Source organism: Scyliorhinus torazame, unplaced genomic scaffold (genome assembly GCF_047496885.1).
Source record: "Scyliorhinus torazame isolate Kashiwa2021f unplaced genomic scaffold, sScyTor2.1 scaffold_328, whole genome shotgun sequence".
NCBI classification, from domain to species: domain Eukaryota; kingdom Metazoa; phylum Chordata; class Chondrichthyes; order Carcharhiniformes; family Scyliorhinidae; genus Scyliorhinus; species Scyliorhinus torazame.
The window spans coordinates 138,687-155,566 of record NW_027308055.1 but is presented as its reverse complement, the minus strand read 5'-3'; the positions used below and the strand labels follow the sequence as shown (position 1 = coordinate 155,566).

At 45.5% G+C, this 16,880-nt stretch overlaps 2 protein-coding genes across 2 annotated transcripts; one reads left to right on the top strand and one right to left on the bottom strand.

Annotated features, from left to right (window-relative positions):
* Positions 1 to 389: 389 nt before the first annotated feature.
* LOC140406156 (uncharacterized) lies at positions 390 to 12,004 on the top strand. The gene is made up of 2 exons (XM_072494296.1): positions 390 to 642; positions 3,243 to 12,004. Exon 2 carries the CDS (start codon positions 3,599 to 3,601, stop codon positions 4,694 to 4,696), a length of 1,098 nt encoding a protein of 365 aa, XP_072350397.1. The 5' UTR covers positions 390 to 642; positions 3,243 to 3,598; the 3' UTR covers positions 4,697 to 12,004.
* A 46-nt stretch (positions 12,005 to 12,050) lies between these two features.
* Positions 12,051 to 16,541, bottom strand: LOC140406160 (uncharacterized). The gene has a single exon (XM_072494300.1). The coding sequence runs from the start codon at positions 15,650 to 15,652 to the stop codon at positions 14,981 to 14,983; it is 672 nt and encodes a 223-aa protein (XP_072350401.1). The 5' UTR covers positions 15,653 to 16,541; the 3' UTR covers positions 12,051 to 14,980.
* Positions 16,542 to 16,880: the final 339 nt, after the last annotated feature.

Genomic DNA, 16,880 nt, shown 5'->3' with positions numbered 1-16,880 from the left:
TCCTCGAGACAAGGTTTCCAGGCAACCGGCTCCGACCAGAGCTGGAAGCCGCTCGGTGATCTCCCCCCTGCCTGAGACTGCGCATGTCTAAAGGAGTGGATGCTGCGCATGTGCGGGGGAGCTCACTTCCTGCTGAGGCATTGACCAATGGGAAGAGTTGCGGGACCGGAAGGACTCTGGTCCTCCAGCCAATCAGAGCGCGGGGTTTGTGTGACTGAGCTTCACTCCGGCGGAAACTTCCTCCTGGGCCTTCATCAAACAAACCTCCAGACGCCGCTGGTTCTCCAGCATTCTGCACCTTTCATCAGCAGTGACAGAAATGATCACCCCCCGCCCCCGGCATGAGCTTTACACGTCTGGAGGGGGAAATACCAGGGGCCGAGGTAACGGAAGAACTCAAACTCTTCCTTATAATGTGCAGTGAATGAAGTATCTCTGATCAGGGAGGTATCAAACCTCCACTTTCTCGACCTGGGACTGAGCCTTCGAGCAGAACCTCCAGAAAACCGGGGGCGGGGGCGGGGGCGGGGGGAGATGGGCAGTATTTATGATGTTCCCTGTGGTGCAAGCGGACACCAGGTCGTCCTCGGCACGAAGAAGTCGGCGATTCTAGTCTGACATTGCTGTGGGACTGGAAAGAAGGTAAAATTTCCGCCCCTCGGGTGCAAAGTTCCCCAAATATCCACATAACCCACCTCCTCACAAGCCGAGACCAACGCCCTAGCTTGTAGCTTTGGGGGGGGGGGGGGGGGGGTGGTAACCAGGAGCTTATCCACCAGAGGATATAAGAGGCCGTTGAAGTGACCAACCACAAAAGAGTTAGTCGAAGCTAACAGCAAAATCCACAAAAGCCTTCGCAATGAACTCCGGGGAGTCGTTCGGACATCCATAAACATTCATTATTGAAACAACATCTCCATGCACCAAACCTCTAATGATCACATATCTACCTCCTTTATCCTTGGTACAGGTTTCAACCTTAAAAGGGATATTTTTATTAATAAGGATTGCCACACCCATGCTACTTGATGACAAAGAGGCAAAGAAAATCCTTCCCAACCGATCCAGCCTCAATTTACAGTGTACCTCATCATAGAATCCCTACAGTGCAGAAGGATGCCATTCAGCCCATCAATTCCGCATCTGCCTTTGAAAGAGGACCCTACCTAGGCCCATGACTCCACCGTGTCAGTGTCCCCCTGTAACCCTACCTAACCTATTTGAACACTAAGGGGCCAATCCACCCAACTTGCACATCTTTGCCCTGTGGGAGAAGCCAGAGAAAACCCACGCAGACATGAGGAGAAGGTGCAAACTCCACCCAGGCAGTCACTCGAGGCCCGAATTTAACTTGTGTCCCTGGTGCTGTGAGGCAGCTGTGCTAACCACTGTGCCACCTTGCCGCACCAAATGAGTTTAAGCTTGATGAGATTCCTGCAATAAAGCTATGTCGACTTTCACCTTAAGAAAGGAGAGGATTTTTTTCCTTCTGATAGGGTGATGGATGCCCCTTACATTCCCTGAGAAAATTTGCAGATTAACTGCCGCCATTAGCTAGACGACAGAGAGAACAGGAACAGATTTTCACACCACAGTCGGGTATGCGCCATGACCCCCTCCTCCAACTCATTTTACACCAAAGGCACCAAAATCTCCCCAATCTGCTCCTTTCCCGGATAAATGCCCCGTCTGTACCAGAGTAGGATAAAGTCAACAACACATAAACCCTCCCATAATAACAAAAAGACAAAAGAATCACGACCACAACAGATTCAAGGGGACATTCCTCAATATGACTGAGGACCCGGAGGATTAACCCCACGGCCAGACTATTACCCTCGGGATACCTTCTCTAAACTGAGGAGAAGAAAAGAAGGGCCAACAAGGGAATGGGGATCGAATGTCCTTCCCACATTTTAGACCCACCCGTGAAAACCTGCATCCACCACCACCCACCCGTTGGCAATGGCGCCACTCGGTTCTGCCATGATTAACGTTCGGATAATAGAAGAAAGACGACGGATAATAAGCACACGGCACATCTACCGTAACTAAGATAAGATAATATGAGTCCCTGTAACACTCGAGGAGAAGAAGACATTCAATCGGCCCTCACAGAATGACAACTCCCTTCAACAGGATAAAAGATAACAAATTCAGACAACAAAACAGTGATAAGGAAAGAGTCTGGATTAGTGAGTCCGAGCTGCAAACCATCCCTCCAAATCCTTACCCTTCATGGATTTAATGAAGGCCAATGCAGTAGTCGGATTATCAAAAGACTTGACGGACTTGTCGGATACAATTTACAGGGTCTCAGGATAAAGCGACAGAATTCACTCCCGCAGCCTTGAGTTCCCTTCAAACTTCATCGAAGCCTCGATGCTTCGTTTGTATGGCTGCCAAAAGAAGGAAATCCTCACTCCCTCATGGAGCCAGGTCCCACCTCACCTTACCTGTCTCCAGGACCCTCTGGTGATCTTCAAGTTGTGGAAGCGAATGATTACAGGCCTGGGATGAAAACTATCCCTCGGCCTCAAAGACAGGATCCAATGCCCTTTCTAATTTGAACCACCCAGGCTTCACATCTAGCTTGAGAAAACGTGGCAGCCGGTCCTCAAAGGACCTGACGGGAGTCTCACCCTCCACACCTTCTGGCAGGCCGACGACTCGGATGTTCTTTCTCTGACCCTCGGTTCTCCAAGTCCCCCAGGACCTCCCCCACGGCACTCAGACGGTTCTCCAAGGATTTAATTCCTGCCTCCGCCGAGGAGGCATTTTGCTCAAAGTTCAGAATTCTCTCCTTGGGTTCGTTGTTCCTTTTCTTGGTATTTTACAGCTCGGCCTCATGAGCTCACAGATATTGAGTCAGCACACTCAGCCTCTGGTCAACAACACGGAGAATGTCGCTGACATAGGTTGGTCAATGACCCCACAAAATAGACGTGCAGGCTTGATGGGCTGAATGGCTGACTGCAGCTCCTGCTTGTTATGGTCTCTGTGTCCAGGACAGGAAGCAGTGAGCATGGATCTGTCAATCAGCCTGAATCAGCACCTTCAGGAGAATTGGGAGGGTGAATATTAGATACAGCAGAGTGAGAATGGAGGGAGAGTGTGTGGGATGGAGATTTACAGCTTTTGGGGAATGAGAGAGGAAAGAATGTTCGATAGAAACTAGAATTGTCTGTTCTGAATTTCTATCCTGTGCTGACAGTGATGTCTTTTGTAAATTGATTTTACAGGACAGTAGAACAAGAGGAATTACAGACAGAAATCTCAAACTTTACGTCTCAATCTGACTGTGTCTCAATTCCTTGGAACTGAATATCACCGGACTTTGAATCTAGAAGGAGAAATGTTTGTCTGATCTGTCGGCTTCAAAAGATTTTAACCATCAGTGTGACTGGAAAAGCACCGAGACACACACACCCGAGTGAGAGTGTTCCTGAACACTGACTGTGGAAAGAGCTTTAACCAGTTACACAGCCTGAAAAAACATCACATCATTCACAGCGGGGAGAGATCGTACACGTGTTCTGTGTGTGGATGAGGCTTCAACTGACTGCCCGACCTGGAGAGACACGAGGAGACCCAACACATGGAGAAACCGTGGAAATGTGGAGACTGTGGGAAGGGATTTAGAGCCCCATCACAGCTGGAAGCTCATAGACGCATTCACACTGGGGAGAGGCCATTTACCTGCTCTGTGTGTGAGAAGGGATTCATTCAGTTATCCGCCCTGCGGACACACCAGCGAGTTCACACTGAGGCGAAGCCATTCACTTGTTCTCAGTGTGAGAAGGGATTTACTACTTTATCGAGCGTGCGGATACATCAGCGAGTTCACACTGGGGAGAAGCCATTCACCTGCTCTGTGTGTGGGAAGGGATTCACTCTGTTATGTGCCCTGCAGACACACCAGCGAGTTCACACTGGGGAGAAGCCATTCACCTGTATTCAGTGTGAGAAGGGATTCACTCAGTTATCCAGCCTACAGTCACACCAGAGAATTCACACTGGGGAGAGACCGTTCACTTGCTCTCAGTGTGAGAAGGGATTCACTACTTTATCGAGCCTGCGGAGACACCAGCGGGTTCACACTGGGGAGAGGCCGTTCACCTGTTCTCAGTGTGGGAAGGGATTCACACAATCATCCGACCTGCAGATACACCAGCGGGTGCACACTGGGGAGAGGCCATTCACCTGCTCTCAGTGTGGGTTGGGATTCACTCAGTTATCCGCCCTGCAGTCACACCAGCGAGTTCACACTGGGGAGAGGCCGTTCATCTGCTTTCAGTGTGAGAAAGGATTTGGTGATTCATCCACCCTGCGGATACATCAGCGAGTTCACACTGGGGAGAGGCCATTCACCTGCTCTCAGTGTGGGAAGGGATTCACTACTTCATCGAGCCTGCGGCTACACCAGCGTGTTCACACTGGGGAGAGGCCGTTCACCTGCTCTCATTGTGCAAAGAGATTCACTACTTTAAAGAGCCTGCGGATACATCAGCGACTTCACACTGGGGAGAGGCCGTTCACCTGCTCTCAGTGTGAGAAGAGATTCACGACTTCATCGAGCCTGCGGATACACCAGCGAGTTCACACTGCGGAGAGGCCTTTCACCTGCTTGGAGTGTGAGAAGGGATTCACTCGGTTATCCAGCCTGCAGACACACCAGCGAGTTCACACAGGGTAGAAGCCGTAAACCTGCTCTTAGTGAGAGAAGGGATTCAGATATCCAAACACTGCAGGAACCCTAGCGAGTTCACACCTGGAAGAAGCCATTCACCTGCTCTGAGCAGGGGAAACATTCAATGATCCGTCCTAACTACCGAGACACTAGCGAGTTAATTCTGGGGAGAGACCATTCACCTGCTCTCAATGTGGGGAGGGGTTTTGTGATTCAGCACACCTGTTGTGACTCCAACAAGTTCACAATAAATTACAGATGTTGGCTCCGTTGTTATTGTTTCTGCTCTCACTGACCAGAAAAAGGTGTAATTCTGTTCTCTCTGCCATCTAAAGACTATCTCCAGATCATTTGGTGAATTCAGAGTGATGACTGCTCTCAGTAGAGAATTTAAACCTGATGTTCTTCTGTAAAAAGGATTTTTGTCTTACGGATGTTAAAAGGAAATTTTAAGGATTACTTATAGTATTGAATTCTTTTGGGGTGTATTTGAATTGATGGGTGCTAAGATGTTCACTGTATGTTTTAAAAAGGTTAACTGAGATGATAGAATACACATTGTTTTGCTTTAAAAATTACTTTTAAATTTCTGCTGCACCACACCTGTAAAGTGGGCCGTGTGCTCCCCATACCACAATCTCGTAAAAGTTGTGGGTCAGGTGAACTCCATGATACACTTTGGGGTTCTCTAAACCCTGGCCCATAACACATGGTATGAGGGGCAAGTTGTCTGTGGTAGATTGGGTAATTACAATAAAGATATCACAGAAAGTGGCAACGCAGGTGGATAAGGAGCTAAGAAGGCAGACGGCATGCTTGTCTTCATTGATGTGGGAATTGAGTACACAAAATTGTCATGTTAATGCTGCAGCAGTACAGAACCTTAGTTAGGCCACACGTGGAATATTGCCTACAATTCTGGTCCTCACCAGATTACCAAAAGGTTGTGGAGGCTTTGGAGAGAGTAGAGAGGAAGTTTACCAGGATGTTGCCTGGCCTGGAGGGTATTAACTATGAGGAGAGGTTGGATAAACTCAAATTGTTTTCACTGGAAAGACGGAGGTTGAGGGACGACCTGATAAAAGTTTACAAAATTATGAATGGCATGAACACAGTGGATAGTCAGAAGCTTTTTGCCAGGTTGTAAAAGTCAATTACCAGGTGACATAGGTTTAAGGTGCGAGGGGCAAATTTTGGAGTTGATGTGCGAGGGAAATTTTTTACACAGAGGATGGTGAGTGCCTGGAACTCGCTGCCGGAGGAGGTGGTGGAAGCAGGTACGATAGTGACGTTTAAGAGGCACCTTGACAAATACATGAATAGGATGGGAATAGACGGATACAGACCCTGGAAGCACAAAAGGTTTTAGTTTAGTCAGACATAATGATCCGAGCAGGCTTGGTGGGCCGAAGGGCCTGTTCCTGTGCTGTACTGTCCTTTGTTCTTTGTTGTTCTTTGTATGACAATAGACAGGCAACCACTCGCATTTTATTTACATAAAATATAGATTCCTTTAAGAAGCAAAAATTAAACAGCAAAAGTGAAGCTATCGTGGCTAACAAGAAAAGTTAAAGATTCCATTAGATCAATGGAGGAGACAATATAGTAGTGAGTCTGAGGATTGGGAACTTGTTTTAGAATTCAGCAAAGGAGGATCAAGAAACTGATAAAGAGAAAATAGAATATGAGAGCAAACTGAGGAGAACTGGAAAAGCTCCGATAGGAATGTGAAAAGGAAAAGATTAGCAAAGACCAATGTGGGTCCATTCCAGGCAGAGACAGTACAGTTTATAATGGGGAATAAGGACATGGCAGAGAAACTAAACAATGTGAGTCTGTCTTCACAGAGGAAGATATAGAAATCGTCCCAAAAACACGAGCGAACCAAGGAACTATTGAGCACGAGGAACTGCAAGAGATTTGTATTAGTGAAAAAGCAGTACTGGAGAAAATAATGGGATTGACAGTTAATAAATCCCCAAAAGCTAATGCTCGACATCCCAGAGTGTTGAAAGAGGTGGCTGTAGAGATAGTGGAGACATTGGTGATCATCTTTCAAAATTCTATAGATTCTGGAATGGTTCCTGCAGATTGGAAGGTGGTAAATGTAGCCCCAATATTTAAGGAGAGAGAGAGAGAAAATGGGGAACCACAGACCCATTAGCCTGACATCTGTATGAGGGAAAATGCTACAATCTATTACAAAGGATGTGATAACATACGAATTAGGAGCAGGACTAGGCCACTCGGCCCCTCGAGCCTGCTCCACCATTCAATAAGTTCCCGGTGATCTGATTGTGACCTCAACTACACAGAGGCTCCTTGGAAAATAAATCTTGGGAGAGCATAAGAATATTCTTTATTATAATCATCTTTATTATTGTCACAAGTAGGCTTACATTAACACTGCAATGAAGTTACTGTGAAAATCCCCTAGTCGCCACACTCAGGCACCTGTTCGGGTACAGAGAGGGAGAATTCAGAATGGCCAATTCACCTAACAAGCACGTCTTTTGGGACTTGTGGGAGGAAATCCACGCAGTTTTGGGGAGAATGTGCAGACTCCGCACAGACAGTGACCCAAGCCGGGAATTGAACCCAGGTCCCTGGAGCTGTGTAGCAACAGTGCTAACCACCATGCCGCTGTGTCAGTTGTGGGGAACAAGGAAATGGCAGAGGAGTTAAACAGATATTTTGCATCAGTCTTTACGGTGGAAGATACTTCGAATATCCCATTAATACTAAAGAATGTGGAGGAAGCAAATAAATACCATCACTGGAGAAGTTGTATTGGACAAACTAATGGGGATAAGATAAGTCCCCTGGATGACTGCAGCCTAGGATCCTAAAAGAAATGGCTGCAGGGATAGTGGATGCATTGATTGTAATTTTCCAAAAATCCTTGGATTCTGGAGAAGTATCAGAGGATTGGAAAACTGCCAATGTGACAACCCCCGATTCAGAATGGGAGGGAGGCAAAAATGAGACACTATAGGACGATTAGCCTAACATTTATTATTGATAAAAATGTTGGAATCAATTATTAGGAAGTAATAGCAGCACATTGAGAAAATCATAATCTAATCAAGCAGAGTCAGCATAGCTTTGTGAAAGGGAAACCGTGTCTGACTAACTTATCAGAGTGTTTCGAGGAAGTCTCAACCAGACTGGATAGAGGGGGACCAGTAGATGTGTTGTATTTAAACTTCCAGAAGGCCTTTGACAAGGTACCTCACAAAACGTTAAGTCATGAGATAAGAACCCATGGTGTTGGCGTGGATAGAGAATTGGCTAATGAGCAGGAAACAGTGAGTGGGGATAAGGGGCTCTTTTTCAGGTTGGTGACCTGTAACCAGTGGGGTTCCACAGGGGTCAGTGCTGGGATTGCAACTGTGTACAATTTATATCAATGACTTGGAGGGAGGAAGCGAACGTACTGTGCCCAAATTTTCAGACAACACAAAAATAGGTGAAAAGGCAAGTTGCGAGGGGGATACTAACAGTTTGCAAAGAGATATTGAGAGGTTAAGCAAGTGGACAAAAAGTTGCCACATGGAGCATAATGTGGGAAAATGTGAAGTTCATTTTGGAAGGGAGAACAAAAGAACAGTATTATTTAAATGGAGAAAAACTGCAGAAAGTTGTAACACAAAGGGACTTGGGGGACTTGTGCACGAAACACAGAAAGCTAGCAGACAGGTGCAGCAGGTAATCAGGAAGGCTAATGGAATGTTGGCCCTGATTCCAAGGGGGTTGGAGTATAAGAGTCGGGAAGTCTTGCTGCAGCGGTACAAGGTGCTGGTGAGACCACATCTGGAGAACTGAGAGCAGTTTTGGTCACCTTATTTAAGGAAAGATATTATTTCATTGGAGGCTGTTTAGAGAAGGTTCACGAGGATGATCCCAGGTATGGAGGGATTGTCTTAGGAGCAAAGGTTGAACAGGTTGGGACTCTACTCATTGGAATTTAGAAGAATGAGAGGTGATCTCATTGAAACATACAGGATTCTTAAGGAGCTTCACAGGGTAAATGCTGAGAGGATGGTTCCCTTCATGGGAGAGTCTAGGACCAGAGGGCATCGTCTCAGAATAAAGAGGAGCCAAATTAAGACTGAGATGAGGAGGAAAGTCTTCTGAGAGTCTTTGGAACTGAGAGTTGTGGGGACAGAGTCCTTGTGTATATTTACGGCCGAGATAGATTGTTGATCAGTGAGGGAACCGAGGATTACAGGGAAAGGGCAGGAATGTGAACGTGAGAAATGTCTGATCAGCTATGATCCTATTGAAAGATGGACCAGGCTGGAAGGGCCGAATGGCCTACTCCTGTTCCTATTATGTCTGGTCTTAGTATGGTCTTATTCCCGCGTACCCTCCCGATAACCTTTCACCCCATTGCTTTTCAAGAATCTATCCAGCCTGCTTTCAAAATATTCAAATACCTTGTTTCCACTGTCCTTTGAGGAAGAGAGTTCCAAAGACTCCAAACTCTCTGCCTTAAATGGGCAAGTTGTTACTTTTAAAGTGACTCCAATTTCTAGATTCTCCCACATGAGGAAACATCCTTTCCGCATCCACCCTGTCAAGGCCTCTCAGGATCTGAGATGGTTCAATTAAGTTACCTAAACTCCATCGGACACAAGCCCAGCCTGTCCAATCATTCCTCATAAGACCAGCCTCCAATTCCAGGTGTGAATTCATTAAACCTTCTCTGAACTGCTTCCAACACATTTACATCATTCCTTAAATGAGAGCAATACTGTACACGCTGCTCCAGATGTGGTCTCACCAATGTCCTGTACAACTGAAGCATAACCTCCCTACTTTTGTATTCAATTCCCCTCACAATATGCAATAACATTCTATTAGCTTTCCTAATTACTTGCTGTACCTGTATACTCGCCTTTTGTGATTCATGCTCTCGGACACCCAGATCCCTCTGAATCTCAGAGCTCTGCAATCTCTCACCATTTAGATAATAAGCTTTTTAAATCTTCCTGCCACGTGGACCATGACACATTTTCCCATGTTATTCTCAATTTGCCAGATTTTTTCCTGCTCATTTAACATATAACTTTGTAACCTCCTTATGTCCTCTTCACAATTTACTTTCCTGCTTATCTGTGTACCTTTGGAACATAGGAGCAGAAGTTGGCCATTCAGCCCATCAAGCCTGCTCCACAATTCAATACGATGGCTGATTATCCACTTCAATGCCTTTCCCCCCACACTATCCCCATATCCCTTTGTTATTGGTATTTAGAAATCTGTCAGTCTCTGCTTTAAACACACTCCATGACTGAGCTTCCACAGCCCTCTGGGGTAAAGAATTCCAAAGATTCACAACTTGTAGATTTCTATTGATCAAATGATTGCCCTGTTCTATTCCCATATCTCTGCCAGTTTATTTCCCTCAAAATCCCATCCAATTTCTTTTTGGAAACAGTCCATCATCTCCGCTTCTACCCCCCTCCTCAGAAGTGGGTTTCAGGTATTTCCCAAATACTGCCAAACTCTGGTTCAAGATTTTCCTCAAAAGTAAACGAGAACCAGAGGGCAAAGAAGGAGGCCATTCCCATGCTAGCTCTTTGAATGAACAATCGATTTGGTCACATCACCCTGCAAGTTTATTTTCCTACAGAATCTATTCAGTTCCCTTTTGAAAGCTGCAGTTGAATTTACTTCCTGCACCATTGTCAGGCAGTGAATCCCAAATCACAACTCGTTCTGTTTTAAATACTTTCACGATACGCTGTGTTTGGATTTTCACGGGGGATTTGAAATGGAGAGAAAGACATGGTTGTGCAAAATCAAGTCTCAGTCTTTATTGATGATCTTCATGAGTGGACCGAGTGTGATATGTCCAGGTTTGGGCACTAGTTCTGAAAATAAATTACATTTATTTGAGTGGCGCAATGGCACAGTAGTTAGCACTGTTGCCTCACAGCACCAGGGACCCATGTTCAATTCTGACCTTGGTCACTTGTGTGGGGTTTGTATGTTCTCCCCGTGAATGTATGGGTTTCTTCCGAGTGCTCTGGTTTCCTCCCACAGTCCTAAAATGTATGGGTTAGGTGGATTAGCCCTGATAAATTGCCCCTCAGTGTCCAGGGATGTGCAGGTTAGGTTATGGGGTTACGGGTGAGTGGATATGGGTAGAGTGCTCTTTTGAAGGGTCGGTGCAGACTCGATGGGCTGAATGGCCTCCTTCTGCACTTAAGGGATTCTGTGTCTATTTCTATAGCACCTTTCGTGACCACACAATCTCCTAAAGCTTTTTACAGCCTTTGAAGTACTTTTGAAGTGTAGTCACTGTTGTAATGTCGGAAACTCTCGGTATGCCTCATTAATAATATTTTGTTTTAAAAATCAATCACTCGTCCAACTTCACTGTTATAAGTAGCAAGGTTAAGGAAACCATTTTAAACTCTAAAACGTGACTGGACCTTTATTTTAAAAATTCATTCTGTATAAACCAAACTGTTTCTAGATACTGCTGAATGAGGCAAAATTGTTTAAAGAACAAATTGTTCCAGAATTTTGTAAAGCTACAGTAGATCATATATTGCCAAAGTCTGGCTCAAATCGAAGACCCATTGTTCAATCCAATCAAAGTTAGTAAGAAAGAAAGTGATTGTCTTCCATAAAACAGTCTTTTTCAATCAGTGGATATTGTATTAACCAAACGTATTAATTAAAGATTACTGTATTAATTAGCTGCCAGTCAGTAACAGATGATTGATTAAGAGCCTTAATTCAGTTACAATTAATGAATCAAAAATGATTTAGTAGGTATAGTGAAAGACTGAGTTTTATTTGCTGTAAAAATGTAAAAGCTTAATTGCTGTGTATGGAAAGAATGTGCAATGAGGATAAATGTACTGGCAAGAGAGACCTTCAAACTCTGATTAGCCTCAACTTTTGAAGCTGTATGAATAAGGGATTGTTATAGAATCAGATAAAGGGATAGTATGAAACAGTTTTATTGTATTCACATCTAAGATAATGAGAGAAGGTGGTGTCAGTAATTGGGGATCCAATTAAATTAATCCAGTGACCAAATTGACCAATTGTCATGTTACAACAGACCCAACTCTGACGTGAGGTAATGGTCACTTTGGGGATAAAAGCAGAACATCTGAAGGTCTTCCATGCTGGCCAAGTACTGAAGATTCCCGAGGCCGAGTTCCAAGGAAATTACTGTCAAAGGTCCAGAGAGGGTAACGCTCCTGCAGACTGATCACCCGCATGAAGTTGTAAAATTCAATGTCTAAAAAGTTTCTTTGAATAAACTTTTTAAATTTAATATCAAGAGAATTCTGCCTTTGCCTTAATTGCCTTGTCTGAACCAAAGTGAATTTATTAAATGGTAAGTTGGAGGTGGCTGAAATCAATAAAGTTCCAAATAACAAGTTCAGAAAACATAAATCTTCAATTTAAAAACTTGAATTTCTATAGCACATTTCACAACCACAGGATATCCCAAAGTGCTTTAAAGCAAATGAAGTACTTTTGAAGTGTAGTCACTGTTGGGCAGCACGGTAGCACAAGTGGATAGCACTGTGGCTTTGCAGCGTCAGGGTCCCAGGTTCGATTACCCGCTGGGTCACTGTGCGGAGTCTGCACGTTCTCCCCGTGTCTGCGTGGGTTTCCTCCGGGTGCTCCGGTTTCCTCCCACAGTCCAAAGACGTGCAGGTTAGATGGATTGGCAATGATAAACTTCCCTTAGTGACCAAAAAGGTTAGGAGGGGTCACGGGAATAGGGTGGAGGTAAGGGCTTAAGTGGGTCAGTGCAGACTTGATGGGCCGAATGGCCTCCTTCAGCTCTGTATGTTCTAATGTTGGAAAAGCAGCAACCAATTTACACACAGCAAGATCCCACACACAGCAATGTGATGATGTGTTTTTAGTGATGTTGATTGAGGGATAAATATTGACCGGGACACCGGGGATAACTCCCCTGCTCTTCTTCAAAATAGTGGCTGTGGGAACTTTTACACCCACCTGAGAGGGGCAGACAGGGCCTCAGTTTAACATCTTATTTGAAAGAAGGCTGTTCTGACAGTGCAGCACTCCCTCAGTGCTGGGATGAGGAACAATGAAACTGAATTTAGCCCACACGTCCCTGGACTGGGATTTGAATCCACAACCATCTGACTCAGAGGTGAGAGAGCTGCCCACTGAGCCACAGCTGACACTATAGACAATACAAAGTTAGAAATGGAAAGTTACCCACTAAAAACCCCACCCACCCTTTGCCTCCAGTGCCTAAATCTATTAATGAACACCCCAGCATAAATAACATGTTTGACTGACAAATGATGAAGTGTTGGTTTAGAGCCACTAGTTTCGACTTTCCATTTGAGCCTCGGGCACCTTTCTGTCTCTATAGCTTGTGTCAATGACAGCCAGGCGACGGAGCTGAGGCTGAATTTAGCTGAGAATAATTGGGGTCTGTGCCCAGTTGGGAAACTTCCATGCATGTCGCACTAATAGAGAGACAGGAAAGTGCTGGAGGTCTGACTGGGAAATGGGCCTCCAAACGATTATTAAATCGGTCACTCAGAGCTAAAGAGAAACCCGTCTCTTTAAATACATATACAGGGAAGAGGCTGCAATGAAATCTGTCCCTTTTAACCTGCACAAAAGCAGGAGGCTCAGATTCACAGGCTGCAGGAGGAGACCATTCAGCCCATCGTGCCCCTGCTATCTCATTGAAAGGATTCTCTGATCCATCCAACTGCTCTGCCCTTTCCCCACAGCCCTGCAAATTCTTCCCTTTCAAGCATTTACCCTTTGGAAAGATACAATTGAATCTGCTTTCAGGCAGATCAGAACAACTCGCTGTGTCAAAAAATAAAATAAAATCACATCTCCCCCTCTGGCTCCTTTGCCAATTACCTCAAAGGGACTCACATTCTGTGAAAGAGCCTGTCAGCCCTCTCACCCACTTTTCCTAAAGTGCAGTAATCTAATCACAAAAAGTCCAGAAAAATCTAATATTTTTACTGATAAAAGTTTTGTTAATGAAACAAAACACGGTTAAAAAACACAAAATGACTTGAGGATCAAAGACAACCAGAGTAAAAGGATGTTCACAATGTTCTGGACCCAAATGGTTTCTCTTTAATTCATCTGTAGCCTGTTCCCTGCCCTCTTTGTGGAACACCTCTCATCAGTCCACAAGCATGACCCTAACCTTCCGCTTGCTGCCATTAGAATTCACCACCTTGCTCTCAGGCTCACATTTCTGTTCCCGGCCTGCTACAATGTTCCGGAGAAGCCCAACACAAGCTGGACCAACAGCCCCTCATCTTTCAATGAGGCACTTTACAGCCTTCTGGACTCAACATTGAGTTCAACAACTTCAGACCCTGAACTCTCTCCTCCATTTTGATTTGTTTTTTTACTGAGTGCCAGTCTGCATCTTGTTCTCATGTTTTTTGCTTCCAGACAGAGCTGTCCTTTATTCTGCCATTAACACTTACTCTGGACCAATGCTTTGTTTCTTTCCCACAACCATTACCTCTCCCTTTTGTTCCAGGACATTTTTGTAATTTAATCTTACCCACCCTCTAACCAATCACTGACTTTCCCTTTTGTTCTACCTGACCTTCCCCCTCTTTCACCAGTGTGGTGAATGTATAATTACTGATAATTCACCAGTGCACTGTGTTATGTTATTCACCCTGTGGGCTCTACCTATGGGCCATTGTGTGGCTTCATCCACAGGGGATATGTTGGGGCACGTACGGGCTCCGCCCACTGCTCCATCCCCTTTACAGGAAGTATAAGAGCTGCTGACCTGCGGGGCCGCCTTCAGTGTTGTACCAGTCACAGGCAGGCTCAGTTCTAAGCTGATTAAAACCACAGTTTACTTCTCCACGTGTCTTCGAGTGAATTGATGGTCGCATCAAACCCAACACATTTCTCCCTCTCTTTAGTTCTGAAGTAGAGATACATTGGACGTGAAACTTCTGTTTCTCTTAGCACAGATGCTGCCAGACTTTTTTCCAATTCTGTCTGTATTTTAGATTTGCCTGAAATCAGGAAAATATTTATTGTGAAAGTTATAATAAATGTACTTTCAATTTTTGTGGATCGTTTCAGTGGAAATGTGCTCTCCCAGGCTCAAAGACCATCACCCCACTGGAAGCAAAGTCATGAGACCGGTCAGTCCAGCAGAAAGAAACCCTCCAACCCTCCCACTTCACCAAGTGTCAGAATGAACATGATTCAGTCCTGGATGTGATTAACAGCAGCTAAAGGAGTAGAATCCAAACTCTGTCATCACTAGTGAACTCGCTGGTGTCTTAGCAGGTGGGATGACTGAGAGAAGCCCTTTCCACACACTGTGCAGGTGAATGGCCTCGTCCCCATGTGAACTCGCTGGTGTTCCCGCAGGTTGGAAGACCTTTTAAACTTTTTTGTGCACTGAGAGCAGCTGAACAGTCTCTCCTCGGTGTGAATGTGCTGGTGGTACATCAGTTCTCGAGAACTTTTGAAGCTGTTGCCACAGTCAGAGCATTTAAAGGGTCTCTCATTTGTGTGAGTGACTTTGTGTCTCCGCTGGCTGGATAAATGAGTGAATCCTTTCCCACACAAGGTGCAGGTAAATGGTTTCTCTCCAGTGTGTACTCGCTGGTGTGTCAGCAGTTGGGAAGAATTACTGAATCCATTCCCACACGTGGAACAGGTAAATGGTCCTTCCCCGGTGTGAATTCGCTGGTGTGCCTGCAGATGGGGTAATTGAGTGAATCCCTTCCCACGCTGAGAGCAGGTGAATGGCCTCTCCCCAGTGTGAACCCGCTGGTGTGTCCGCAGGTTGGATGAATCACTGAACCCTTTCCCACATACAGAGCAGGTAAATGGCCTCTCTCCAGTGTGACAGCGTCGATGAATTTCCAGCTCAGATGGTGACCTGAATCCCTTCCCACAGTCCCTACATTTCCACCGTTTCTCCATGGTGGGGGTGTGCTTGTGAGGCTCCAGTTTGACAAAAGTTGAAAGCTCGTCCACACACAGAACACGTTTACGGTCGCTCTCCGCTGTGAGTGCTGCAATGTTGTTTTCAGGCTGTGAAACTGGTTAAAGTTCTTTCCACAGTCACTGCAGTGGAACACTCTCTTGGGTTTGTGTGTGTCTCTGTGCTTTTCCAGTCACGACGATGTTCAAAGTCTTTTCCCACAGACTAAAAATTCTCTTTCCAGATTCACATCTCGATGATATTCAGGTCCTGATGAATGGAGAGACTCTGTTAAATCTTGATGTGAAGTCTGATTTGAGTTTCCCATCTGTAAATCCTCCCCTTGTAATATCCTGGAAAATGAGTTTACAAAAATCATCACTGTCAGTCGCAGATAGAAATTCAGACGAGACAATTCTCGTTTCTATGGAATATATTTTTCCTCCTTTTCCCTTAAAGTTGCAAATCTCCGCCCAAAGTGGAACCTCTGATTTATTGTACCCTCCCCCTCCCGGAACAATGGGAACAGGGGGCGGGTCTGGATGACTGAGACAGGCATCTGGTCCTCCAGCCAATCAGAGTAAATAGGGGCGGGGCCTATTCTCATTGTTTGATTCCCCCTCCGTATACACAGGATCTGCTCAGACGAGGAGGAGCGTAACAGACATCTACAGACGTTGAAAGATGCCCTCGTACGAACAGGATATGGCACTCGACTCATCGATCGACAGTTCCAACGCGCCACAGCGAAAAACCGGACCGACCTCCTCAGAAGACAAACATGGGACACAACCGACAGAATACCCTTCGTCGTCCAGTATTTCCCTGGAGCAGAGAAACTACGTCATCTTCTTCACAGCCTTCAACACGTCATTGATGACGATGAACATCTTGCCAAGGTCATCCCCACACCCCCACTACTTGCCTTCAAACAACCGCGCAACCTCAAACGAACCATTGTTTGCAGCAAACTACCCAGTCTTCAGAACAGTGACCACGACACCACACAACCCTGTCATGGCAATCTCTGCAAGACGTGCCAGATCATCGACATGGATACCACTATTACACGTGAGAACACCACCCACCAGGTATGCGGTACATACTCGTGCGACTCGGCCAACGTTGTCTACCTCATACGCTGCAGGAAAGGATGTCCCGAAGTGTGGTACATTGGCGAGACCATGCAGACGCTGCGACAACGAATGAACGGACATCGCACAACAA